General features: G+C 35.1%; 1 protein-coding gene across 1 annotated transcript; it reads right to left on the bottom strand.

Annotated features, from left to right (window-relative positions):
- Nucleotides 1–871: 871 nt before the first annotated feature.
- Nucleotides 872–14,086, bottom strand: LOC124930111 (protein ROOT HAIR DEFECTIVE 3-like). The gene is made up of 8 exons (XM_047470473.1): nt 14,078–14,086; nt 13,844–13,993; nt 9,903–9,914; nt 9,773–9,784; nt 9,461–9,543; nt 1,646–1,724; nt 1,373–1,532; nt 872–1,287 (listed from the first exon to the last, which is right to left on the bottom strand). Exons 1-8 carry the CDS (start codon nt 14,084–14,086, stop codon nt 872–874), a joined length of 921 nt encoding a protein of 306 aa, XP_047326429.1.
- Nucleotides 14,087–25,436: the final 11,350 nt, after the last annotated feature.

Raw genomic sequence — 25,436 nt, forward strand, 5'->3', positions numbered from 1 at the left:
TAATTTATTTGAGGTATTTAAATAATCGTGTTGTTAGGTAATGAATTTTGAATAATTGAGCTAATAGTGAAAAGACTTAAAATGTAGTAATATTTTATTTTATTTTTTAAAATATTTTAATCAATAATTAATTAATTTAATAAATAAAAATATAGTTAAATGGGCAGTCAGTTATTTAAATAACCTTACTTAACACACCAACAAAATCAAAACAAAAAAAATATAAATATTAAAGAGATAAAAGATAATAATAATAATAAAATTAAAAATAAAATACATACCCTTGCTTGAATAGTTTGCTCGACAGTATCGATAATAAAGCCAGAGGATTTTAGAAACCTATCCCAAATAGTAGCACAAGCAACTGGGCTAATCAATGTCTTAGATGCCTCCACCTGATTTATTAATAATCAGCTTTAAATATATAAATATCATTAAAAAAAAATAATGGAAAGTAGTTTATAATATTTATTACCCCATCCCAATTATTAGACATTAGACTTCCCTCTCTGCCTTCTTCTAGTAAAGAATTAGAGAGAATTTGTTGAATGTTGTCACTTTCTTTATTTTCCAAACGAAATATAGTCATAACAGACATAATATTTACACACTGAAATTTATAATATTAAATTAATTTATTTCATTATAATAAGAATAAAAATATATATATATAATTAGTTAGGACAATATATATACCTCGGTTCGACCAGTTTTTATAATGTCCTGAATGTTTTCGGTTCCTTTCCAAGTTCGTGGGATAATTGAGTCGGATGATTCATTCAACAGTATTTGACAAAACCTAAATATTTTAATAATCAATAAGTGGCTCCCTTGAAATAATTAATTAAGAAAGCAAGACGTCTTTAATTAATTACTTCTTTTGCATAATCGGCACAATTTTATGGATTTCTTTCCTCACACTTTTCTCGATTATATGTCTTCCATATCCCATCAAAGTTTGAAGTTCTTCCAATTTAGTAGTGTTATCTACCCCAAAGTCCACCAGGGCAGCCCTAAACTCATAGTAAACCAAGTCTGTCTCGTGACGAAAGAGATCATTAAGTTTATCCCACATATTATTTTCGGGTGTTTTCAAAATAGCTCCCATAGACTTGATCAATCCACTTTTTAGTTTTGACATAACTTGGTTTTTAAACTCATTTTGTTTAATTGACCTAATGGAATTCGCATGATCTCTCATTTGAGCCACCAACTTCTTCTTTACATTTACAGATGTCCATTCTATTTTTTTTGCAATTGTCCATTCCACTTGTTGAATCTTTGAATCTAAAAAATCAATTATTATTATTATTAGTAAGATTAAGATCTCATGATTAATAATTATTATAGATCATCTACTAAAAATATATACCTTCGTATGCACTCTCAAACATCGTCAACATCCTAGACCAATTTGCAGCCTGGCTAAATTTTTTCCCTTCATTCAATTCTTTGTCGATTTTTAATTTGAAATCACTTAGAGCTTGGGAAGATAGGTTGTCCAGTAAGGAATCAAATGTTGGTTTGATTTCCTAGCATGCAATGTGTATAATAGATCGAGATATAATCATACAAATAAAGAATAGAAAATAACCTATATATTTCAAATTTTTAGAGCAATATTCAGAAATAATAATTTAATTACTTGTAACAAGCGCTGTTTTAGCTTCTTTTTTTGTTTAGCTTTAACAAATTCATCGTAAAATCCGGCTTCTTCCTCGTATCTGAATGATTAATTAAATTAATAAATTATAATCAAAGCCAGATGCAATTAATAATTAATTAATTTTGATAATGACTTACTCGTTTAAGTATTTGTCAATCATTGAAGTAACTTTTTGGCCAAAATTTTGTACTGGAGGGCTACTAACTGCTACTTTGTTGAGACCATTCCTTCAAATTAATTCAGAGCGGAACTATTAAATAAATTAATTAACTATTATATTAAATATAATAATTATAAGAATAAACTAGTTAATATCCATACCTTGTTAGTAATGAACCCATTAAATTTATCATTGTCAATTTGTTCACATTTAATTTTAGCAATCATCACCTGAAAACATATCATATTGTTAATTTTTTTTAAATAACATTATTGGGAGGGGAATATTTTTTTGAATTGATTCATGCAAAAAAAAAAAATCAAAATAAGTATTAAGACAATATTTTATTGTTTACCAATTTCCTAAAAAATACTATACAATTTTTTCAATTAAAAGCGAAACTAACCTAAGTTAATATATAGTTTAGAATTATTTTAATGTATAAAAGAAAGTGTATATAACTTTTTTTTTTTAATTTAAGTGATCTCAGTCCAAAGTTCTTTGACAGGTAATAACAACTCATTTACACTCATATACTGGCAATGCATTAATAACAATATACATTATTATTATTATTATTATTATTATTAAATGGACAGATAAAGACTTAAATAATTAATTAGAGCATCATGTAAAATATAATTAAATATTCAATCATAATCATGCTCTAATTAGTATTTAAGTTTATAAGTTTAAGATTTGATAAGACAAAGGTAATAGGTTTATAAATATATATTTGTGTTAATAACAAATTAATGAGCTGTTCACAAAATGTTTTTTTTTTCAAACAAAACTATTTTATTAAAAAAAAAAAAGTTAGATAATCAAAGAAATAAATGAATAAGAGTATAATAGATATAAACTACATCTCATCACCATAGTAATTATCAATATATGTTTGGAATGTTCTAAGAGAAAATAAATAATTTTGTTCTTATTTATGATTTCACTAGCTATATTTTATTTTATGCTAAATAAATATAATAATTTTGTGTTATTATCAACGATAAAAAAAAATCTAGTTAAATTGGTTAAATGTAATGTTAACACACATTGTGGTTCAAAATATAAATCTCAGTCATTTCATTATTCGAATGGTGATTTTAGCCTCTATACTGTATTCTAACTGGTCTTATCCTAAGATCACTGGTGAAAAAGTGGTCAAAACCGAGAGTTAAAACTCTCGGTTTTGACCATATAACTCTCGGTAAAGAGAACTTACCGAAGGTTTTAGTAACTCTCGCCATCCCTCGGTATTGACTCTCTCGGGATTTCCACAAAGAGAAAAACCGAGAGTTATATGAAAACTTTCGGATTTTTCTCTTTTGGAAAAACCGAGGGTTTTACAAAGAACTTTCGGTTTTTCTCTTTGTGGAAAACCCGAGGGTTGTACAAATATCTTTCGGTTTTTCTCTGTGTGGAAAAACCGAGGGTTTTCATATAACTTTCGGTTTTTCTCTTTGTGGAAAAACCGAGGGTTTTACAAAGAACTTTCGGTTTTTCTCTTTGTGGAAAAACCGAGGGTTTTATAAAGAACTTTCGGTTTTTCTCTTTGTGGAAAAACCGAGGGTTTTACAAAGAACTTTCGGTTTTTCTCTTTGTGGAAAAACCGAGGGTTTTACAAAGAACTTTCGGTTTTTCTCTTTGTGGAAAAACCGAGAGATATTACAAAACTTTCGGTTAATCCCAAAAGAGGAAAAAACGAGGGTTTTTCATATAACTCTCGGTTTTCTCTTCGGCTAAAAACCGAGAGTTTTCTAATATCTCTCGGTTTTTCCACAAAGAGAAAACCCGAGAGATTTCATTTTTACTTTCGGTTTTTTCATGTAAATTTTTAAAAATGTGCGGATTATTTTGTTCGCAACCAAAACCTGTTCAGCCACCAAACCAATATATCAATGATAAAAGAAATGAACATACATTAAACGATCACATTAATTGATCATGAACATTACAAAATTCGACACCAAACTAATATTCCGAACAATCTGTTCTAAATTCAACCACTAATGAAAAAATGTTTTGAATCGAAACAACCTTAGCTTGTGGGGGGAGGAGGTGGTCCTTGCCTCATATACAATTCTATTCTCTCCATTCTTGCGTTCATCTCTGACTTCTCCCTCTCCATTCTTTCCATAATTTCTTCATTTTTCGCTTTCATTTCATCCATTTTGCGCCTTCTTTCTTCATCCCTCTTCTCCAGTTCCTCCAGCTTGAGCTTCATCATTTGATTCTCTTCTAACAAACGCTGATTGTTACGCTGTGAACTGTTTCCACTACGACGATCCTCACGAAAGTGTGTGGGCCGGACGCCTGATCCCATTCCGAAGACGACCCCGTGTTTTTGTTGTCCAAACACCCTCTCCGTCAATTCAAAATTAGATATTCCCGGTTCGTTACTAACAACCTCCTCCATCTCAGCCTGCACAATTCAAATAAAATATCATTTCTATAATAAAAAAACTAGGCATATTCCATTCACTTACAATTTTCTCTTGCACGTGTTCGTCCGGGACGGGTGTTGGGTTTTCTTGTGTCGGTTTTGGTGTACGGGTCCTCTTGAATACTTCAATTACAGACGGTGGCCGTCCCATTTCAATCGCCTGTTGAAATAAATGATTTATATAATTAATAACAATCTTTATATTAAGTTATTACAAATAATGTACTTACCAACTCGTCTTCAATTTGTGCAAACGGTCTACTTCCCGTTCGATGCGGGAATTTCAGATTCTTCCGATTCTTCATATTTGTAGTACTGTGTCTCTGTATTTGAAATAACAAATGAAGTTAGATTAATTAATATCAACTCTTATTTGAATTATGAAACCGTACCTTAAACGTTTCTGTGAAGAAATGGTTGCGACACACAAACTCCCAATCATTTCGATCGTAGTCCGGTGGAGGATTAGCCAGTACCGCCGCCTCGTCTCCTTTGTGGATGCGGATATAATTCTTGTTCAAATCCGACCGCCATCTATCCCATATCTGATTGGCGTGTCCCAACCCCGTCGTTCGAAAAGACTCAATGTCACCATTAGTCGCTTCGAACGGATCCTGAAAAAAATAACATCCAAATGTGAAAAATAATTATTTAATGACGTAATGTATAATGAAGTAATAATTATTAACCTTGATAGCAGTCCACAGTGAATCCAATTGGTCTGCGCTTAAAGCCTTCCACTTGAGAAGACGGTGTGAGACGGCTGCGGGGTCCCGGATAATCGACCCCACATGTCTAGACCACCGTGTCCTTCCCACGTCTGTACCGCCTGGCCTCCCATCCTTCTCTCTAAACGTTAGAGGGATCCTCGTCCCCGCTAGCCTCTTAGACAACGCAATATTCTTGTTCTTCCCCCGTCTCTTGCGGGCAGAAGATTCTTCAAAATTATCAAAATCTTAATTAAATATGTCAATCAATTAAAACACTAACTAATTTGTAAACGAAATACCTGTCGATGATGGGTCGGGAGTGGTCCTGTGCTCCTCCTCGTCATCCTACTCCTCGATAGGCTCCTCAAGACCCTCGTCTTCAGCCTCATCGCTAGGCAGGTTATCAGCGAATGTGCTCTCTATAAACTCTGCGAGGTCATCATCGTCTTCAGTCTCGTATGTTCGGGGAGGCGCAGTAGCTATCGGAACCACAGGAATCGGTGGTTGGTCTCTAGAAGACGATCCTCGTCGTTTTAACGACTCGGATTGGGCAAGTAGGTTTTGGTAACTCTTATCCAATTTCTTGGGTGTCTTCCTCATACTCTTCTAAGTTGTTTTAGGACCTTCAGACATTCTTAATTCACACCATTAATAAAAATGAGTGAATAATTGAAATAAAGTAGTAATAAAAATGAATAAAAAGTTAAAAACATAATTAAATCTACCTAATTAATTAATCTCAACTATATGTTTGTAAACCGCGGTTTTATTTTTGTCACAATCTTCCAACCGGGTCGGGCTGACATATCAGGGGCGTAGAATACTTGTTTTGCTTGACTCGCCAATATATACGGGTCTTGACTTTGAGTTTTCAAAATTCGGTTTACATTTACACTTACGAAGCCATATTTATCCACTTTCACTCCTAGTTCCCCCGAGTGTGTATCAAACCACTTACACTTGAATAAAACAACTCGTTTGTGAGAATAGTATTGTAATTCGATTATATCCGTCAAAACTCCGTAGTATGACATAGTTTCAGATCCGTTGTACCCCTCAACAACCACCCCACTATTTTGAGTTGTCAAACCTTCGTCGTGTTTTTCTGTACAGAATTTGAATCCGTTTACTTTACACCAAACATACATAGACGAGTACATACTTGGACCTTCTCCTAAGATCTTGAGGTCTCTTGATATGTCGTTAATTTCTGCTAAATGGGCGACCTATATATGTATCCGAAGTGTAGTTGTTAATATGAATAAGAAGAGTTAGGATATATGGTTTGTAATTTACTCACTCGATGCTTGAAATATGCGGCAAACGTTTCTCCACTGGACTCGTTGTTATAATATCTGCAAATAGATCGAATGCTAATTAGTAACACTCTTTAATGCTAATTAGTAACAACAACATTGAATCTTACGTGTAAAAAGGTTCAGCTTCGGGACAATTTTTCAAAATGTAAGAATGAGCTGTCACTCGATCGATATAATCCAAGTTGTATACTTTTCCGTTGGATAGGTCTTCCAATGATGCAAATATTGAAATCCCCGAGATTTCAGGTTGTGCATTTTCTTGATCTTGTTCCTCCATATACCTGGCACATAAACTAATACTTTCGTTAACAAGATAGCTCTCGCTTATAGAGGCTTCGGGGTGGTTATTATTCCGCAAATATCTTTTCATTGTACCCATGTAATGTTCAAAGGGATACATCCATCGATACTGAACAGGTCCTCCAAGCAAAGCCTCAAATGACAAGTGAACTGGGAGATGCATCATGATGTCGAAGATTGACGGCGGAAAAATCATTTCAAATTTGCAAAGTGTCAATGTAATATCCATGTACAATTGTTCCAGGTCCTCTTGAATCAACTCTTTGAAGCACAACAACCGAAAGAAACGAGACAAATTTACTAACGCATCATACACATACTCTGGAAGCAATCCACGAGTTGCTAAAGGAATTAAATATTCCAACAAAATGTGACAATCATGACTCTTTAATCCTGAAAGCTTTTTCTCTTCCAAATTTACACAACCCCCGATATTTGAGCAAAACCCATCAGGCAACTTAAGATTTTTCAAGAAGTTACAAAGACGTATTTTATTATCGGATGTCAAAGTGAAAGGCGCTTCTGGATAATGAACAACTCCTTCATCATTTATAGGATGTAACCATGATTTTATGCCTAAGAGTTCTAAGTCTTTACGCGCTTTAGGACCATCCTTAGTCTTCTCTTTCACATTCATTATTGTTCCCAACACGCTATCACAGATATTTTTCTCAATATGCATCACATCCAAATTATGTCTCAATAATAGCGATTTCCAATAAGGTAGACGGAAGAAAATGCTAAGTTTGTTCCAATTGTCTCCCCGCGTTTCATGATATATCTTTGTTCTCTTGCTCATATCCGCACTAAGAATAATGTCTTCTAGGTCTCGTGCTTGCTCATAACTTTCTTGCCCCGTTAACAATCTAGGGGGATCTCTATAATCAGTTCGACCATCAAACGACTCTTTATCCCTTCTATATTTGTGCTTCGGTGGAAGGAAACGTCTGTGACCCAAGTAACATTGTTTGGAACCATGAACCAATCGAAGGGATACTGTGTCGTTGTTACAACAAGGACAAGCAAATTTACCTTTCGTACTCCACACTGATAAATTCGCGTATGCGGGAAAGTCGTTAATGGTCCACAACAACGCCGCTCGCATGTTAAAGTATTGCGAGGTGTGTGCATCAAACGTTTTCACACCTGTTTGCCACAGTTCATGCAACTCTTCGATCAATGGTTGGAGAAATATGTCAATTGCATCTCCCGGACTCTTTGGACCCGGAATTAACATAGATAAGATGAAATTGCTAGAATCCATGCAAGTCGTGGGTGACACATTATAAGGTACGAGAATTACCGGCCAAACACTGTATGATTTTTTCCCATTTGCAAATGGTTGAAACCCATCGCTTGATAAACCAAGTCTTACGTTTCGAGATTCTGAAGCAAAATCTGTATAATTTTCATCAAACGTCTTCCAAGTTAAGGAATCAGCGGGGTGTCTCAACGTATCACTGTCAACTCTTCCTTCTTTATGCCATCTCATCATTGGAGCCGTTTTTGAGGACATGTATAGTCTTTGCAGTCTTGGTATTAAAGGGAAATATCTCAACACCTTTTTTGGAATGAATTTCCCGTTTTGCTTCTCCCGAACTGTCCCACTTGTTTGGTCGACTTTCCATCTTGAAAGACCGCAAACTTTGCACGAATCTTCATTTATGTCGTCCTTCCAAAATAGCATACAGTTGTTCTTACATGCGTCTATCTTGTCATATTTAAACCCGATATCAGTAATGAATTTTTTACTTTCGTAGTACGAGTTTGGCAATTGAGCGTCAATCGATAATATGTAGTCTTTAAGCAGACGCAGCAACATATCGAACGAAGAATTCGTCCATTGACATACATTTTTTATGTGAAGTAGTTTCAGTAGTGCCGATGATTTCGTTATTCGAGCACCTTCATACAATGGCCGTTTGGAATCATCAAGTAATTTATAAAATCTTTGCGCATCTTCGACTGGTTCATCGTTGCTCGGGACGTCATTAACGTTGGGGAACATATCGTTTATAAATTCGTGCATATAACGTTCTTCGTTGACCTGTTCATTAACTGTATTATTCATCTCCTGTCTCGGATCGTTGAATTCCGGCACGGCATCCTCCGACTGATCATCGTCGTCATCATCATCGTAGTCATCGGCATCTTCATCGACATCTTCATTAACCACTTGAGTAGTGCGTCTCTTTTCTCCATGAAAATACCAATACTCATAATGAATATTTATTCCATAAACGATGAGGTGAGTCTTCACTTCGTCTATTTCCATAAACGGCGTGTTCAAGCATTTCACGCAGGGACATTTCACGGTTTGTCGGGATGTATTCCTAACAGCATACTCGAGGAATTTGTTAACACCTTCCTCGTAATCTGGATGATCTCGACGTAAGGTCATCCAGCTTTTATCGGGTACTTCCATATTTCTAATAAAATGGAAAACAACCCGCATTATTAATTACTTAAATTTGTCTAAATGAATTAGGCTTACATAATGTTAACATAATTTCTAACTAATCTATCATTATCCGACCAAAATTCAACATAAATATCATCTAGAATTATATCATTCATACACCTTTTGAAGCAATCAATTATAATCCAACATAATTTTATTCATACATAATTCATTGCATTTAACAATTCTAACCTACAATAAATTCTAATTCAATCCCAATCTAATCCAACATAATCTAACAAACTTAATACCTAATCTAACATAAATCAAATCAAACAAAAATATCACTTAAATCTAACATGAAAAGCTAACATAATCAAACATAAATCAGATATGATACCTAATCTAACATAAATCTAATCGAACATAAATCAAACTTAAATCTAACATGAAGAACTAACCTTGCACCAAAAGAGCAACGAAGAAGAGCAGCGGATGTAGATTGACGGGCGGGCAGGGGGCGGCTGAAATTCGTAATCCAAACCTAAAAATAATAAATTACACCCAAATCACAATCAAACCAATCACAATCTAAACAAAATCAAACCAAAACCTAAATGAAACAACATCTAACACAAATCAAACCAATCACAACCTAAATCAAAATCAAACCCAAATCATACCAACCACAATCAAACCTAAATCAAAATCAAACCCAAATCATACCAACCACAATCAAACCTAAATCAAAATTAAACCCAAATCATACCAACCTCAATCACAACCTAAATCAAAATTAAACCCAAATCATACCAACCACAATCAAACCTAAATCAAAATTAAACCCAAATCATACCAACCACAATCAAACCTAAATCAAAATTAAACCCAAATCATACCAACCTCAATCACAACCTAAATCAAAATTAAACCCAAATCATACCAACCACAATCAAACCTAAATCAAAATTAAACCCAAATCATACCAACCACAATCAAACCTAAATCAAAATTAAACCCAAATCATACCAACCACAATCAAAATTAAACCCAAATCATACTAACAATAACCTAATCTTAAACTTATAACCTAATTTAACAATAATATATACATAATCTAACAATAATCTAACCTAATTGCAAAAATCTAACAATAATCTAACCTAACTTCAATAATCTAACAATAATCTAACATAATCTGAAAAATCTAACAAGAATCTAAAATTAATCTAACCTAATTGCAACAATCTAACAATAATCTAACCTAATTGCAAAATAAATAAAAAACTAACCTTGCAGGGCGGCGGCGGCGGCGGCGGCAGAGATTCTTCACGTTTCGGCGGCGGCAGAGGGCGATTCTTCAAAAGAATCGGTGGTCTTCGGCAGGGCGGCGGCGCAAGGTCTTCGGTAGGGCGGCGGCGCAAGGTATTCGGCAGGGAGTACGCGCGGCGGCTTGTTCGTCGGGGAGAGAGTTGAGTGCGGCGGAAAAAGAAGAGAAAGAGAGAAATGAAATCGGGAAAAAGAAGAGAAAGAGGCGCCCGTTTTTTAATTTTATGATGTAATTTCCGAGAGTTATATATAATACTCTCGGTTTTACCCTTATTAAAACCCGAGAGTTGTATATATAACTCTCGTTTTACCCTTATTAAAACCCGAGAGTTGTATATACAACTCTCGGTTTTGACCCTTATTAAAACCCGAGAGTTTTATATACAACTCTCGGTTTTGACTTAAAACCCGAGAGTTTTATATACAACTCTCGGTTTTCACCCTTATTAAAAACCAAGAGATTTATATACAACTCTCGGTTAAGAGGGGTATTTCCGAAGGTTAAATATATAACTTTCGGGATTATCACTTCCAAATTTGTTAAATTCTTTTGTTTCTCACCTACTAATGACCTTTAACAACATTGATTAAACACATTTGTTATCCTTACAATATTGCACAATCCATATGATCAAACATTACACATATTCTTTACATAATCATACATAAACATTCAAATACACTTCTCTATAATAATAAAACACAATCATAAACATTTCAACATAAAACACAATATAAATTTTTAAAATATAACTCACACTTGATTATATTAGTTAGGAGTCTATATTGGAAAGAAAAAATACTCTAATTTAAAAAATTGAAAATGTAAAAACCGAAAGTTATATAATTAACCTTCGCAAATACACATAAAAAACGAAAGTTGTATATATAACTTTCGGTCTTGAGATGGATATTTCTGAAGGTTAAATATTTAACTTTCGGTTTTATCATTACAAATTTGTTAAATTCTTTTGTTTCTCACCTTCTAATGACCTTAAACAACATCGATTTAACAAATTTGTTATCCTTGCAATATTGCACAATCCATATGATCAAACATTAAACACATTCTTAACATAATCAAACATAAACATTCAAACATAAATACACTTCTCTATAATAATCAAACACAATCATAAACATTTCAACATAAAACACAATATTCATTTTTGAAATATAACTCACACTTGATTATATTAGTTAGGAGTTAAGATTAGTGGCTTAAAAACAAAATAATTTAACAAATTAGGAATTGTCAAAACCGAAAGTTATAACATTAACTTTCGTTTTTTATGTGTATTTGCGAAGGATTTACGTATAACTCTCGGTCCTGACCATTTTTGAAAAGGGTTAAAACCGAAGGTTTATTTGAAAACCTTCGTTTTTTATCCTTTTGATTTTTTTAATGCTAGGTCAAAACCGAAGGTTTATTTGAAAACCTTCGGTTTTTACCCTTCCCCATACTTAGAAAAAAATCTGATTTTTTTAATGCTAGGTCAAAACCGAAGGTTTATTTGAAAACCTTCGGTTTTACACTTCCCCATACTTAGAAAAAAATCTGATTTTTTAAATGCTAGGTCAAAACCGAAGGTTTATTTGAAAACCTTCGGTTTTTACCCTTCCCCATACTTAGAAAAAAATTAGATTTTTTTAATGAGGGGTCAAAACCGAAGGTTTATTTGAAAACCTTCGATTTTTACCCTTCCCCATACTTAGAAAAAAATCAGATTTTTTTAATGAGGGGTCAAAACCGAAGGTTTATTTGAAAACCTTCGGTTTTTACCCTTCCCCATACTTAGAAAAAAATCTAATTTTTTTAATGAGGGGTCAAAACCGAAGGTTTTCAAATAAACCTTCGGTTTTTACCCTTCCCCATACTTAGAAAAAAATCAGATTTTTTTAATGAGGGGTCAAAACCGAAGGTTTTCAAATAAACCTTCGGTTTTTACCCTTCCCCATACTTAGAAAAAAATCTGATTTTTTTAATGCTAGGTCAAAACCGAAGGTTTTCAAATAAACCTTCGGTTTTTACCCTTCCCCATACTTAGAAAAAAATCTGATTTTTTTAATGCTAGGTCAAAACCGAAGGTTTATTTGAAAACCTTCGGTTTTTACCCTTAGAAAAAAATCTGATTTTTTTAATGTAAGGTCAAAATCGAAGGTTTATTTGAAAACCTTCGGTTTTTACCTCAAGATTTAAAAAAAATGGGTCAAAACGGAAGGTTTTCAAATAAACCTTCGGTTTTGGCGATGCGGTTTTTTTTTAAAAAAAGGTGAAAAGTCAACAAAAACATAATTATTTAAACATATTAAACAAAACCAAACAAACATAATAAAAATAATTCATAAATATTAAAACATAACTGTCATAAACCCATAATAAATCCATAATAAATCTACAAATTAATTATTAGATGGGGTGGAAGGAGGGGGTGGTTGATTCAGTCGACTCCTCAACAAGACAAGTTCCTGTTCGAGATTCTCTAATCTCTGAGACATTTCGGCCCGGTCCGCTTTGATTTCACTGAGCAAACGACCTCTTTCGGCATCCCTTAATCGGATTTGTTCCATTTCCAGCGTCATCTTTCTGACCTCTTCCTCACGTGCCGCAATTTCTGATTGTGTTATCAGATTCTGGTAACACGGATGCAGTTTCTCCGGTGTTTGCCGAAGTCTCTTCCATGTCGAATCACCCATATCCTAAATGCATTTCAGATATATGTATATATATATTAATCAAACAAAATAACGTAAACTAACATAAATCTAGATCTATAATATATATATATATATAAACTTAAGAAATCTAAATCTTACAATAAACAAAACAAAAAAACCAAATCAAACAAATTACCTGAAGAGAGGAGAAGAACACGCGGCTTGGAGGAGGCAGGCGGCGGCGACGGAAGAGAGAGAAAGGAGAAATGAGTGGAATGAAAAAGAGAAGGGTTAGGGTTTGTATTTATAGAGGTTGAGGCCGAAGGTTTTGATAAAACTTTCGGTTTTGATATTATTCAAAACCGAGGGTTTATTAAAGACCCTTCGGAAAAAACCATAACCAAATTTATAATTTTTTTTAATGAGCAAAACCGAAGGTTCTTTGTAAAACTTTCGGAAATTAAATTTTCAAAAAAGGCAAAACCGAAGGTTCTTTGAATAACCTTCGCAATTAAAAAACCAGGGATTTCAAAACCGAAGGTTTTTACAAAAACCTTCGCAATTAACCCACATCCAACACTTAGAATTTTTTTGAGTTTTTTGGGAAGGTAAAACCCGAAAGTTCTTTGTAGAACTTTCGGTAATAATTAATAAACCCGAAGGTTTTACACCCCTCTCGGAATCTATTTTTAATCCCGAAGGATTTGTTCCTCTCGGGAGTATTTAGGAGAGGTTTACAAAACCTTCGGGAAAAACCGTCGGTAAAGGTCCTTTTTTTACTAGTGGATGGGGTCAAGCATCTAAAAATGATTTTACATATTTAAAAAAATATCTCTTGTAAATTAAATTAAAATTACCTGGTGAGAAGGAATGTCAAGAGTTCTATCATTAACGATTTTGTCCCATATTTGGAAAGTGCTTCTAACAAAGTCAATGGCAGGAACTAAAGGTTTAATTTGTAAAGATGCTTCAGATGGAGAAGAAAATCGCTTCCTTAATTCGGTTACCTTAAATATCAAGCAAATTATTTATAAGAAACATAATATATATTTAATAACTTATTTAAAAAGAATTAATAATTAATTACTCACATCTTCCATAAATTTATCTGTTACGTGCTCATAGTGACATAACCCTACTATATCAAACTGTTGTTAAAAAAATTAATAATTAATAATTGTAATTATTTTATAATTTGTTATAGTTATATATTACTTGTTCAGATTTATGTCGATGATATTATATTCGGATCAACCGATCCAAAGTTGTGTGATAAGTTTTCAAAAATGATGACTGATAGATTCCAAATGAGTATGATGGGAGAATTGAGTTTCTTTCTAGGACTTCAGGTTAAGCAGATTGAAGCCGGAACCTTCATAAGCCAACCGAAGTATACAACCGAACTGTTGAAGAAATTTGGAATGGATACATGCGCCGAAGCGGCTACGCCAATGAGTCCTTCCGTAAAACTGGACAAAGATGATGATGGTCAAGCCGTTGACATCACAGCATATCGAGTAATGATCGGATCATTGATATATCTAACAGCCAGCCGACCTGATATTCTGTTTGCGGTTGGAGTATGCGGAAGATTCCAAGCAAATCCAAAGCAATCACATTATACTGCGGCCAAAAGAATCTTAAAATATCTAAAAGGAACTCAAGAAGTGGGACTTTGGTATCCAAAAGACTCAAGCTTCAACCTTATAAGCTACTCAGATGCCGATTACGCAGGATGTAAGATCGATAGAAAGAGCACAAGTTGAACCTGCCAGTTCTTAGGTGACCGGTTAGTCACTTGGAGCAGCAAGAAACAAACATTTGTTGCAACATCAACCGCAGAGGCAGAGTACATAGCGGCCGGAAGCTGTTGTGCACAACTTCTCTGGATCCAACAACAACTAAGGGACTTCGGGATAGAAACCAAGGAATCTCCAATCTTCTGTGACAACACCAGTGCTATAGCGATTACATACAATCCGGTGTTGCACTCAAGAACAAAGCATATCGATATAAGACACCATTTTATCCGGGAGCACGTTCAGGAGAAACACATCCGGCTGGAATACGTCTCGATCGAGCAACAAGTAGCGGATATATTCACAAAACCGCTACAGGAAGCTAAGTTCTCTCACTTTCGAAATATTTTGGGACTTACTAATCTTAATCAACTCATATCATGATTATGCATGCATAGCAATGAGAAACCGGGATATGTGTTGAGGGAGAAGCTCTCGCTTCTCAAACCATATTCGAATAGGCCATTGATAATTCAAAAATGCTAACCGGACGGAAGTCTCCGGTTATGCCCGATTACTTCATAACTTCAAATCACATGTATACTTACTATACGGTTAAAACAACCAGGTTAAAGTGGATATACTAAATCCAAAGATGAACAAATGTTGACGTAACTCAACATCTCTTCACAATCGGAACAAAATATCCTACTAAAACCGGTCACGGAAAACCGCTTAGTACAAATGCATTCTGGTCTGATGGAATGAACTTCTTCGGTTAACTTGGGATGACTAACTGAGTTTTCATGCATATTTTGAAAAATGAAGCCTGTAATAAATAAAAACAGTCTACCACAATCGAGATGACGACATGTGTCCATCATCAAGAGAGGGAGACTCACATCTTGTCAACAGATCTTTGTCATCATTAATATCTTGGTAATAATTAGTTTTTGTCTTGAAAATAAACATTAGTTACTTCAACAAGTTAAAGCTCATTAAATAACTGATGACATCATCAAGCATGCTTAAACCTACTAATCTAGCCGAACCCCTGGCTATATAAACCATCCTTGAACCTTCACAAATCCTCACAAAATTACTATTCACAAAAACAGTCTTGAGCTTAAAACTCTCTCTCAAGAACATGAACTCCAACTCTCTAGCAAAGAAGATTCTATTGGCGGACTTTAACTCAATCTACCAATATGAAGACCATGAGGTTAGAGAAATGTTCTCAGCCGTTGAAAGAAGCGGGCTAAGAAGCTTCCTCGAAAACAGATTCATTCTCGACTACCTAGTAGTCGAAGAATTCTTCCAGACCGCAAAGGAAGTGCATCGAGACATAATCGTTGCACAAGTTTACGGTCAGAAATTTCTATTCAGCGAGACGGATTTCGCTGTATACTGCGGTTTGCCCACTGAAGGGGTAACCGACTTAACCTACTCCCCGGTGACCATGGAAGAAATGTGTCATCGGTTCTCAAACTCTGACATCCCGGTTAGACCCTGGGGTGCTAAAAGCCAACTCTCTCACAAGTACCAGCTTCTCTGTGAGATTCTGGGAAAGTCCATCTTGGGCAGAGAGAAAAGCTATTATTACACCCAAAGGCTTTTCGAGATGATGATTGCTGTAACGGTTGGGACACCGGTTAATTGGTCCTGGATCATCTTCAGCAACCTGAAGAAGATGATTCTCTCCAACAAAACCGGCTACGCTCCTCAGCTGAGCGGTTTTTGTGCCAGTCTGGACATCCACTCCGGACCCTTCGTGACCCTCCATCCAAGGCATGTGCTCACTAAAGAGAGAGTACAAGAGCTGGTCGACCGGTGGGAAGCAGTTAAGGCTAAAAGAAATCATGCGGCTGAATCATCTAACGTGTAGCCTATCTTTCCTTCTGTCTCATTTCTTCTCCTTTCCAAAACCGGTAATTTTGTTGTACTACCGGTTTGGTACCACAATTAATAAAGCTTATTTCCTTCCACTTTAATCTCAAAACTAAAAATAATAAATGATCAAATATTTAATGCGTCGTACCAAATCAAATAAAATCACTCTTGGAAACAGAAATCTTTATTTTCAATAAGCATGCCTGACTTGATTCGACAAGACATGTCTTTATTCTCTTGAAAACTCACAAAGTCATAAATGACCAGACATAAACGGCTAGATTTTTCAAATATCCTCATTAAATGCATTCAACCGTTTCAAGCTATAAAAGGGGACTCAATCCTCCATTCTCAAAACACGCTTCCTGCATTCCTTCTCTCTAAAGCTTGAAAGATCGGAAAATCTCTTCAACCTCTCTCACTCTTCCTCACAATGTCGGCTGAACTCAAAAACACTCTCATCGTCGATTTCGAAGACGTAAAAGACAGCAGATATCATGACTGCATCTTCCAACCGATCATAGAGACGGGACTTTAAGGATTTCTCAAAGGCTCAGACACTATCCTCGTGGAGGAGGTATGCGAGTTCTTCAACAATGGCCACATTCTAGATGATGGCAGCATCCGCACCATCATCGACGGCCAATTTCTTCGGATTACCGAAGAGCAATTTGCCAACTTCTTTCACCTTCCAACCGAAGGCTTTTCTGACTTCCCAACGCCATTCCTTCCGACTAAGGAAGACTTCTTCCAGATCTTCTCTTCTTCCAACGCACCGATCAAGGACTTTGGGTAGAAAGAGAAACTTGCTCCTCACTACCAAGTCTTGCATGACTTGGTTCAAAGGTCTATCATGGGCCGAATGCCTAACCAGAACTACAACCGGGAGGCTTTCGACATCATGATAGCCATCATCCGCAACTCGTCAATCAACTGGGCAACCTATCTTTTCAACAACCTGAAGCAGCTCATAACCGCTTCAAGGGGAAGGACCAGCTTCGCCCCTCAAATCACCCGGTTTCTGATGGCTCAGCGTCGTCACCTTGAACCCGGTGTTCCGGTCGGACCGTCCAACACCATCACCATATCCATGCTGGAGAGATGGATTTCAAGGATTGAGGAATGGACACCCGACAACACCGTGAACAAGTGGTACGAAAGAATGGTGGAAGGGGATTGGTTTAAAGAAAACTAAGTTATCTATCTTTCTTTCCGATTTTTGGTCATTTTGTTGTACGACCAAAACCGCTCGATGTTATCTTTTATCATTTATAAAATATCTAATTTTAAAAGTCTCCGGTTTTCCTATTCATGTCTTTCCTTCCGGTTTTTAAAGTTCATAAGACTAAATGTTAAACGAAACTTCCGGTTAACAATCAAGTAAAACCGGAATCTCAAGCAAAACGAAAAGTTTGAAAAATTTACCGCCCACGGTTTTACCTCCAAAATTTTATCGCCCATTGGTTTTCCGCATTTACCGCCGAAAGTTACTGTAGTAACTTTTGGAGGGAAAATTGGCGCCAAAAACATTATCATGTGACGGTTCGTCTTCCAACCGTTCAGAACCGTCGTCTATATAAATTCAAATTAGCCCATTCGACACATACGCTTTCTCTCTCTAAATTTTCCACATCTTCAAAGGCAATCCAAACTCCGATCATCATCGTTCTTCGTCTTCTCTCCTTAAAAATCTACCATGGCTCTAGGCAAAGCCCCCTTCCAATGGATGTTGCAGGTCGACTTCGCAGATATTGATGAACACGCTGGAGATAAAAACAAGGATGTTCTTCAATCTTTAAGAGATTCTGGGTTGGAGGAGTTCTTATCGGGCCCATTCACTGTATATCCGGCGACGGTAATAGAGTTTCTAGCGACGGCGACGCTAACAAAGAGGAAGGTCTCCGCCACCGTCAACGGGAAGGACATTCTGATCACCGAGGAGCTTTTTGCTGAAGCCCTCGGTTTGCCCAACACCGTTTTGGATCTCAAAACCGACCTAACCGATACAGAGTCTAATGCTGTTCGGTTGGTGATATCGTTTAAAGATCAGGATCTGGTGATCCACTCCAGCCGGAAGAACAAGCTGAAACCGGAGTTCAGGTGGCTGCTGAACATCATCGCTCGTTCACTTCAGGGAAGAGGAGGTAACTTCGATAACCTGACAAAACTTAAACTCAAAATGATGATGGCCATTGTCCGCCGTGACAAGGTGGATTGGGGAGCTGTTATTTTCGAAGAATTTTGCCAGATGGTGATTCAGAAGGATGGCCGGGTGCAGGCCTTCGCAATGCAAATTGTCAATATTCTCAAATTTCTCAAGTTAGATTTTGGTGAAGGTGAACCGCTCCCACCCAACAATATTCTCAACTCAGAGTCGATGATTGAGAAGCCCGATAAAGCGGTTAAACCGAAGTCCTCCAGAACAAAGTCGTCCAAGGGGACCAGTTCTTCCGCTCCGGCTGAAGAATGTTCAAAACAAAAGAAACCAAAGAGAAAGGCGGTTGAAACCGAAGCCGCACAAGATACGAAGGGGAGGAAGAAGTCGACTGCAAAGAAGAGCTCCAACAAACCGGCGGACTCCGAGAAAACCCTTTCCTCGGACAATCCACCAGAGAGAACCGGAGACATCTTCCAACCCATCCCCATCAATACTGTTTGTCCTATTCATGTTCCCTCTAACTCACCAAGGCAAACCGAACCCTCGGGGAGCCACAAAACTGAGTCCGCATCAAAGGAGGAAGCAGAGGTTAGTATCAACTCTGAAAACTCCAACTCCCCAAGCAAAAGAATTGAAGAGGTAATAGCCGACGTGGGCTTAAACACCTCTGAAGCCATTGAGAACATAGTTCAAGACATTGCAAGGGAAACCGAAGACGATGTGTCAAGTCGTCGTAAATCAGTTGATCAGGTTGAGATACCTGATCAAAATGAAGTTCAACCGGTCGAAGAAACGGCCAAAACCGCAAACATCACCTCTCCGGCTCAGGAGGGTAACTCTGAAGAACAGGAACCATCCGGTTCCGCAGGGAACAAGTCAGCTCCAGACGACACAGAAGACCAATCGGCTCAAGATGGGCCAATCGATTCAGCATTCATACCTGAAGGGTCAGTTCAGGTTAACAAAGGAAAAGAGGTCATTGTTGAAGATTCGACGGTGACAGGAAAATGTACTCTGCAAACCGGCCCCCAACCAGAAATCTTAACCGGGGACACGGCCAATCCTTCAGCAGAATAAGAGGATGAACTGTTCGAAGAACTCCTCAGGGATATGAACAAGAGTGCCAGTGATATGATTTCAACATACCTCATGTGGGTAAAGCTTCGTTGTGAAACAAAGCTATCGGATATGGTTCCAGGGATGAGCGGAAACAAACATTGGGATAGACTCATAAAGTTAGAAGAAAGGGCCCTCAAGCTGGCACACACCAATCTTATTCAACCCGCTTTCAGCAAAACCGCGGTAATTCGTGAATACGCCCGGTTACAAGCAGTTGAGGATGCTTTGAAGGAAGTGGAAGGAGCAACGCTAACTCCAATTGAAAGAAAAATGTCTGAACGGTTTCTTCCAGTACGAGAAAAGCTCCTGCAAAGCCTCGACCATCTTAATGCACAATGGAGAAACGGCTGCCGACACCAACTTAGCAATATCGACCTATATAAGAGTAAGCCTTTCTTTATTGCCGAGGAGACTTCTAGAAAAGCGGAAAACCTGGAACAAGATCCTTCTCAAATTGCTAAGGCTCCGGAAATTGATCAAATGAAGCAGGCGGTGATTGATACCATTGATTCATGCCTTGGAAATTACAAAACGGCAACCGATGAGAGGATTGCAACAGCTGAAGCGAATTTATCAAACACTATACGGGGATCTGTACAAACTGAAATAGCCAACACCGTTCAAACATCATCAAGTCCATGATAGATGAGGCTGTGCAAACCTCCGTCAAATTTTTGATCACAGAGTCCATTCAAACCGCAACCGCTCCTCTGATGGATATGCTGCACGCAATGGCTTTTCAAATTGGGGAGATGTCCAAACTCCAAGTAAGCAAGACTCAAGAGCAAATCGAGTCTGATGCAGAAACCGCTAAGAGGCTGCAAGATGAAGAAAGGGAAAGGGAACGGTTGCAGAAAGAAATTGAGGACAAAGATCATGAGCTTGCCCAGAAATGCAACGAGGAAGAACAGGCAGGTATCCAGGAACCCACACCGGCTGAACCGTCTCATTCTATGAACACAAGAAACAAGAAGAAACGAAGGGCGGTTGCGAAGGTAATTCAGCGGGCAGAACAGAGCAGCCAAAGAACAATTGTACCGGTCGGGCTGAACGTGCAACCTGCTGCTGATGAAGAAGAAGATGATGAAGAAGAGGATATCGAAGAACTCAACCGGCGCAAGAAGAGGACAATTGAAAGGTCAACCGCAACTCCAAGCTCCAGACCAATCGTTGCTCAACCACCTCATCAACCAAAACCAGTATGTGCCGGTTTTGGATTTGGCAAAAAGACTCCCGGCATCTCAAGTGTGTGGGCCGGAATTTTGATTGACGCTGAAAGACGCGACAGGGAGTGGAAGGCAAAGGAAGAGGAAGAAAGAAGGCGGCTTGAAAAAGAACTGGAGAAAGAACTTGAAAAGGGGGGACCATCCAAGCCTTAGTCTTTTTCTTTCTTTCCTTAAAAACAATTTATGTTTAACTCTGCTTCATAACTCGGTCATTTTATTATACTTTTGAATTTCTTAGTCTACATACCTTTTCGAAATACTAAAACACATATTTTTGAAAATTTTCTTCAAACAGAAAATAATCAAAAAGGGGAAAATTGTTAAACAAGTTTTTCAAACCGGCCACACATTACAAGTTTTGAATATTTATTCTAAATAATCAAAAAGGGAGAAATTGATAAGAAAAATTAAGAAAGTTAATTTTCAAACTGGCCACACATTACAAGTTTTGAATATTTATTATAAATAATCAAAAAGGGAGAAATTGATAAGAAAAATTAAAAAAAGTTAATTTTTGGAACCAGCTAGAAAAACTAAACAGATTTTAACTTTCATGTGCAGGTACATGCCAAATCATATGAACCGGCTGGAGCTTCATAAACCGGTTGCTGAAATACTTCAAAGAAACCAGTTCCGAGTGATCAAGTCAAAGATCAGAGGAACCGGTTTTCACACTCTCAAGCGACCGGTCAGCAAAGACAAAAGTTCACATACCAGCCGGATCATACTGCACAAAAGACAAAACCGGAAAATTCAAACTTCAAGAGTGACGTATGATGACGAAATAGACGTGTCTCGAAGGAATAAAAGAAGATCAGATCCGATCGGAAGCATGCGAGGAAAGCAATGATGCTTTACTGATCCGAAGTTGACAACCTGAAGTGCATGCCCAACACGTGTCCAAATCTGAAAACCGATTACGTCATCTTACACTCAGAGTTGTCTACATGACTGCCAAGTGTTGAGGAAGATGAAACGTGCAAGTTACCTCTCTGCACCGGCGTGATAATGATCATCCAATCCAGAGGAGAGAGAAGAAAATGACCGTTGGCTCTCATCAGCTATAAAAGGGAGATGAAACGTCCTCATTTAATACGAATGCAACAGTTAGCGAATAACATCTTTCTAAGAAAAGCGATAAGTTAGAGAGATAAAATTTTACGATTCAAAATCGGTGTGTTATAAACCGGAAGCTCTCAGTGTGTGTTTGTGTTGATTTACTGTATTACATCAAAGAGTGAGTTGGTGTAACCGGCGAGTAGCGAGTTGGGCTCGACCGGCAATGTTATTGTAACTATAAAAGTTAGTGGAGATCCTTCTCATAACCTGAGAAGAAGGGGTGACGTAGGAGAGTTTGCTCCGAACATCCATAAAAATCCTTGTCTCGTGTTCTTTCCTTCGTTTCATTACTTACTAAATTAACCTAACCTCAAACCAAGTTAATCGTACTCCGTAAACCGGTCCACACATATTCCTAAAACCGACTCCTTCTAAAACATCATCTAAGTCGCATACGTTGCTTCAAACTGAAACAGACATTTCCGCCCTTGAACCCGGTTCAAGAGTCTGTGACAGTTTGTGTAGTGCTGAGAACGGTTATAGTCTCTAACCGGACTATCACCAAATTGTGTGTTATGCGTTGTAAGCGGCCACCTTTCCTAAAACCGGAAACACCCCGGTCCTCCAAGGGCGTCCCCGATCCTAACAAAAATAATCTCATAATTTTTAAATTATTATGAGTTTTCTTAATATATTTTGGGATAAGTGTGATTTTATGTCAACTTGCATTTATTTTAAATATTTCATTTAAGTTAATCTAAAATAACACTAGTTTTGTAATATAAAAATTATCCCAATCTAATCAAAATTAATGCAAACTTTATTTGAATATTATATACTATATTTTATTATTTTATGTTAGGTTAGATTTGTTTAATAAGTACAAAATTCATCTCAAACACATTAAAAATCATTTTGAGACATATTTTCTCATTTTGAGATATTCTAAAAAAATCTTAAAAATTCAGATAATTATATTTATAGTCTGAATTTTTTAAGAGCTTAAAAAATAATATAATCGTATTTGAAATTTTTATGAGTTTTCTTAATCTATTTGAGATATTTCGTGTGATTTTCTGTCAACTTGCATTTATTTTATGTATTTAATTTAAGTTAATCTAAAATAAAATTGATTTTATAATATAAAAGTTATCTCCATTCAATCAAAATTATCGCAAACCTTATTAAAAATTTATATACTATATTTTATTATTTTATGTTAGATTAAATTTGTTTTAATAAGTAAAAGTCATCTCTCAATACATTATAAATCATTTTGAGACATATTTTTTCATTCTATGATAATTAATATGTTTAAGTAAATAAGAATACTTGATTTTAGAATAATGTTGAATACATAAATAGCTAAATGAACGTATAAGAAAATTTCAAGTGAAATTGACAATAATATTATTATTTATTTATTTTGGTAAAAGGATGTTGGATTGTTTGAAGGTACATAAAAAATTATCTATTAAGACCAAATTCTATTTCTTATTTTTCTAAACATGAAAACAAACAAACAAATAATATATATATATATATATATATATATATATATATATATATATATATATATATATATATATATATATATATATATATATATATATATATATATATATATATATATATATAAGTATGCAACATGATGTAATATTTTAATGGGATAACCATAAATAAATAAATAAATAACCCGAGATCAAAAAAGCTCTAGTTATTGAAGACTTGTTTGTATAAGATAATAAAATTTGTCATAAACAATTATCTAACAATATTTTATTTTAACCTCAATTTTAATTGACTATAAAATATTCCTCCATAAGTTCAATTTATTCATTTTAAGGTTTTTATAAACTCTTTTCTAGTTTGGTGTGAATTCTTTTGAGTAATTTTTTTTTAGTTTTATCAAGATTTTTAGATTTTTTTATTACATTATTATTATTATAACTATCAAATTATTCATTTAATCAAATAAAATATTAAAATATATTTATCTTATTTTTTTAATTTTTAATTTTAAATATAAAATATAAAATAATATTTTACTAATTAAACCAATTAGAAGTTCAAATAACGTATTTCTTTTTTTTTATCAAATTAGATTTTTTAGACAAAATTATAAAAACCTTTTAAAAATCGAGATCAAACAAATTTTAATAGTTCGTTTGATCTGATTTTTTTTTTATTAAATTTTTACCATTTTTTAAAAATAAATTATCTCTTTATTAATCACAATTATTTTTAGCATTAAATCACATATTTAATCAATCAATATACCCTTATTTTTTATATTAAATTTAAATTTTAAATATAAAAAAATATTTAATAATTAAACATTCAAATAACCTTTTTTTTTATTAAATAAAGTTTATTATAATATAATTCCCTTAACTATGATCAAACAAGCTACTCAAAGTCTACCCCTAAACAAACAAATTCCCTTCTTCTACAAATTTTTTATTTTTGGAGAATTGAAATTTATTCTTTATTTCAGAGAGAATATATATTTTATATTATCTTTATATTTTATATAATCCATCATACCAATATTGTAAGTACGCATTATCAGAGAAGAAACATTTAAATATGGAACGGCTTGGGACGTGGGATAACATTACAAGCATTTTCACGGATCAATCATTTTTGTAAGTATATTTATAATTAAAACATAAAATCTTAAAATTATGTGAACACGCCTAGTTTAATTTTGTTTATCTTGTTTGATAAAAAAAAACATGCATTACTTAATTTTTGCTTAAGATAAATTATTAAAAATATTAGTTTATATTTAAAATTTAAATTTAATAAAAAGTAAATAAGATATTTTGATAACTTTAGCAGTAGATTAAGTACTTTGATATAATTAAAAGTAGGGGTGAGAAAATTACCGATATTAAAGGTATATCGAAAATATCGTACCACAATATATCGAAATTATCGATTTTTAAGGTATACCGAAAAAAGGTAAGGTATGATACCGATACTAAAATTATTGGTAAATACCGAAATAGTATTTATAAGTTAATATATAATATATATATAAATAATTAAATAAATTTGATATTAATTTAATTATAGAAATATAATTTTTGAATAATATTAAAATATAATTATATTGAATATTATTCAATATATACAATCTCTACCTACCGATAAGATTGATTTTTTTTAAAGTTAATATATTTTTGGGCAAATTACCTAGGCGGCCCTCGAACTATCTTGATCGCTCACTTTTGGCCCTCAAATTAATTTTTTA

Source organism: Impatiens glandulifera, chromosome 3, assembly GCF_907164915.1.
Source record: "Impatiens glandulifera chromosome 3, dImpGla2.1, whole genome shotgun sequence".
NCBI lineage: Eukaryota > Viridiplantae > Streptophyta > Magnoliopsida > Ericales > Balsaminaceae > Impatiens > Impatiens glandulifera.

What these genes read in the sequence shown, in the direction of transcription:
- LOC124930111 (XM_047470473.1), bottom strand. An exon ending in CGTTGCTCTTTTGGTGCAAG is followed by an intron (nt 1,725 to 9,460) that starts GTTAGTTCTTCA and finishes TTAATCATTCAG; the next exon opens with ATACGAGGAAGAAGCCGGAT. An exon ending in GTTTGAGAGTGCATACGAAG is followed by an intron (nt 1,288 to 1,372) that starts GTATATATTTTT and finishes TTGATTTTTTAG; the next exon opens with ATTCAAAGATTCAACAAGTG.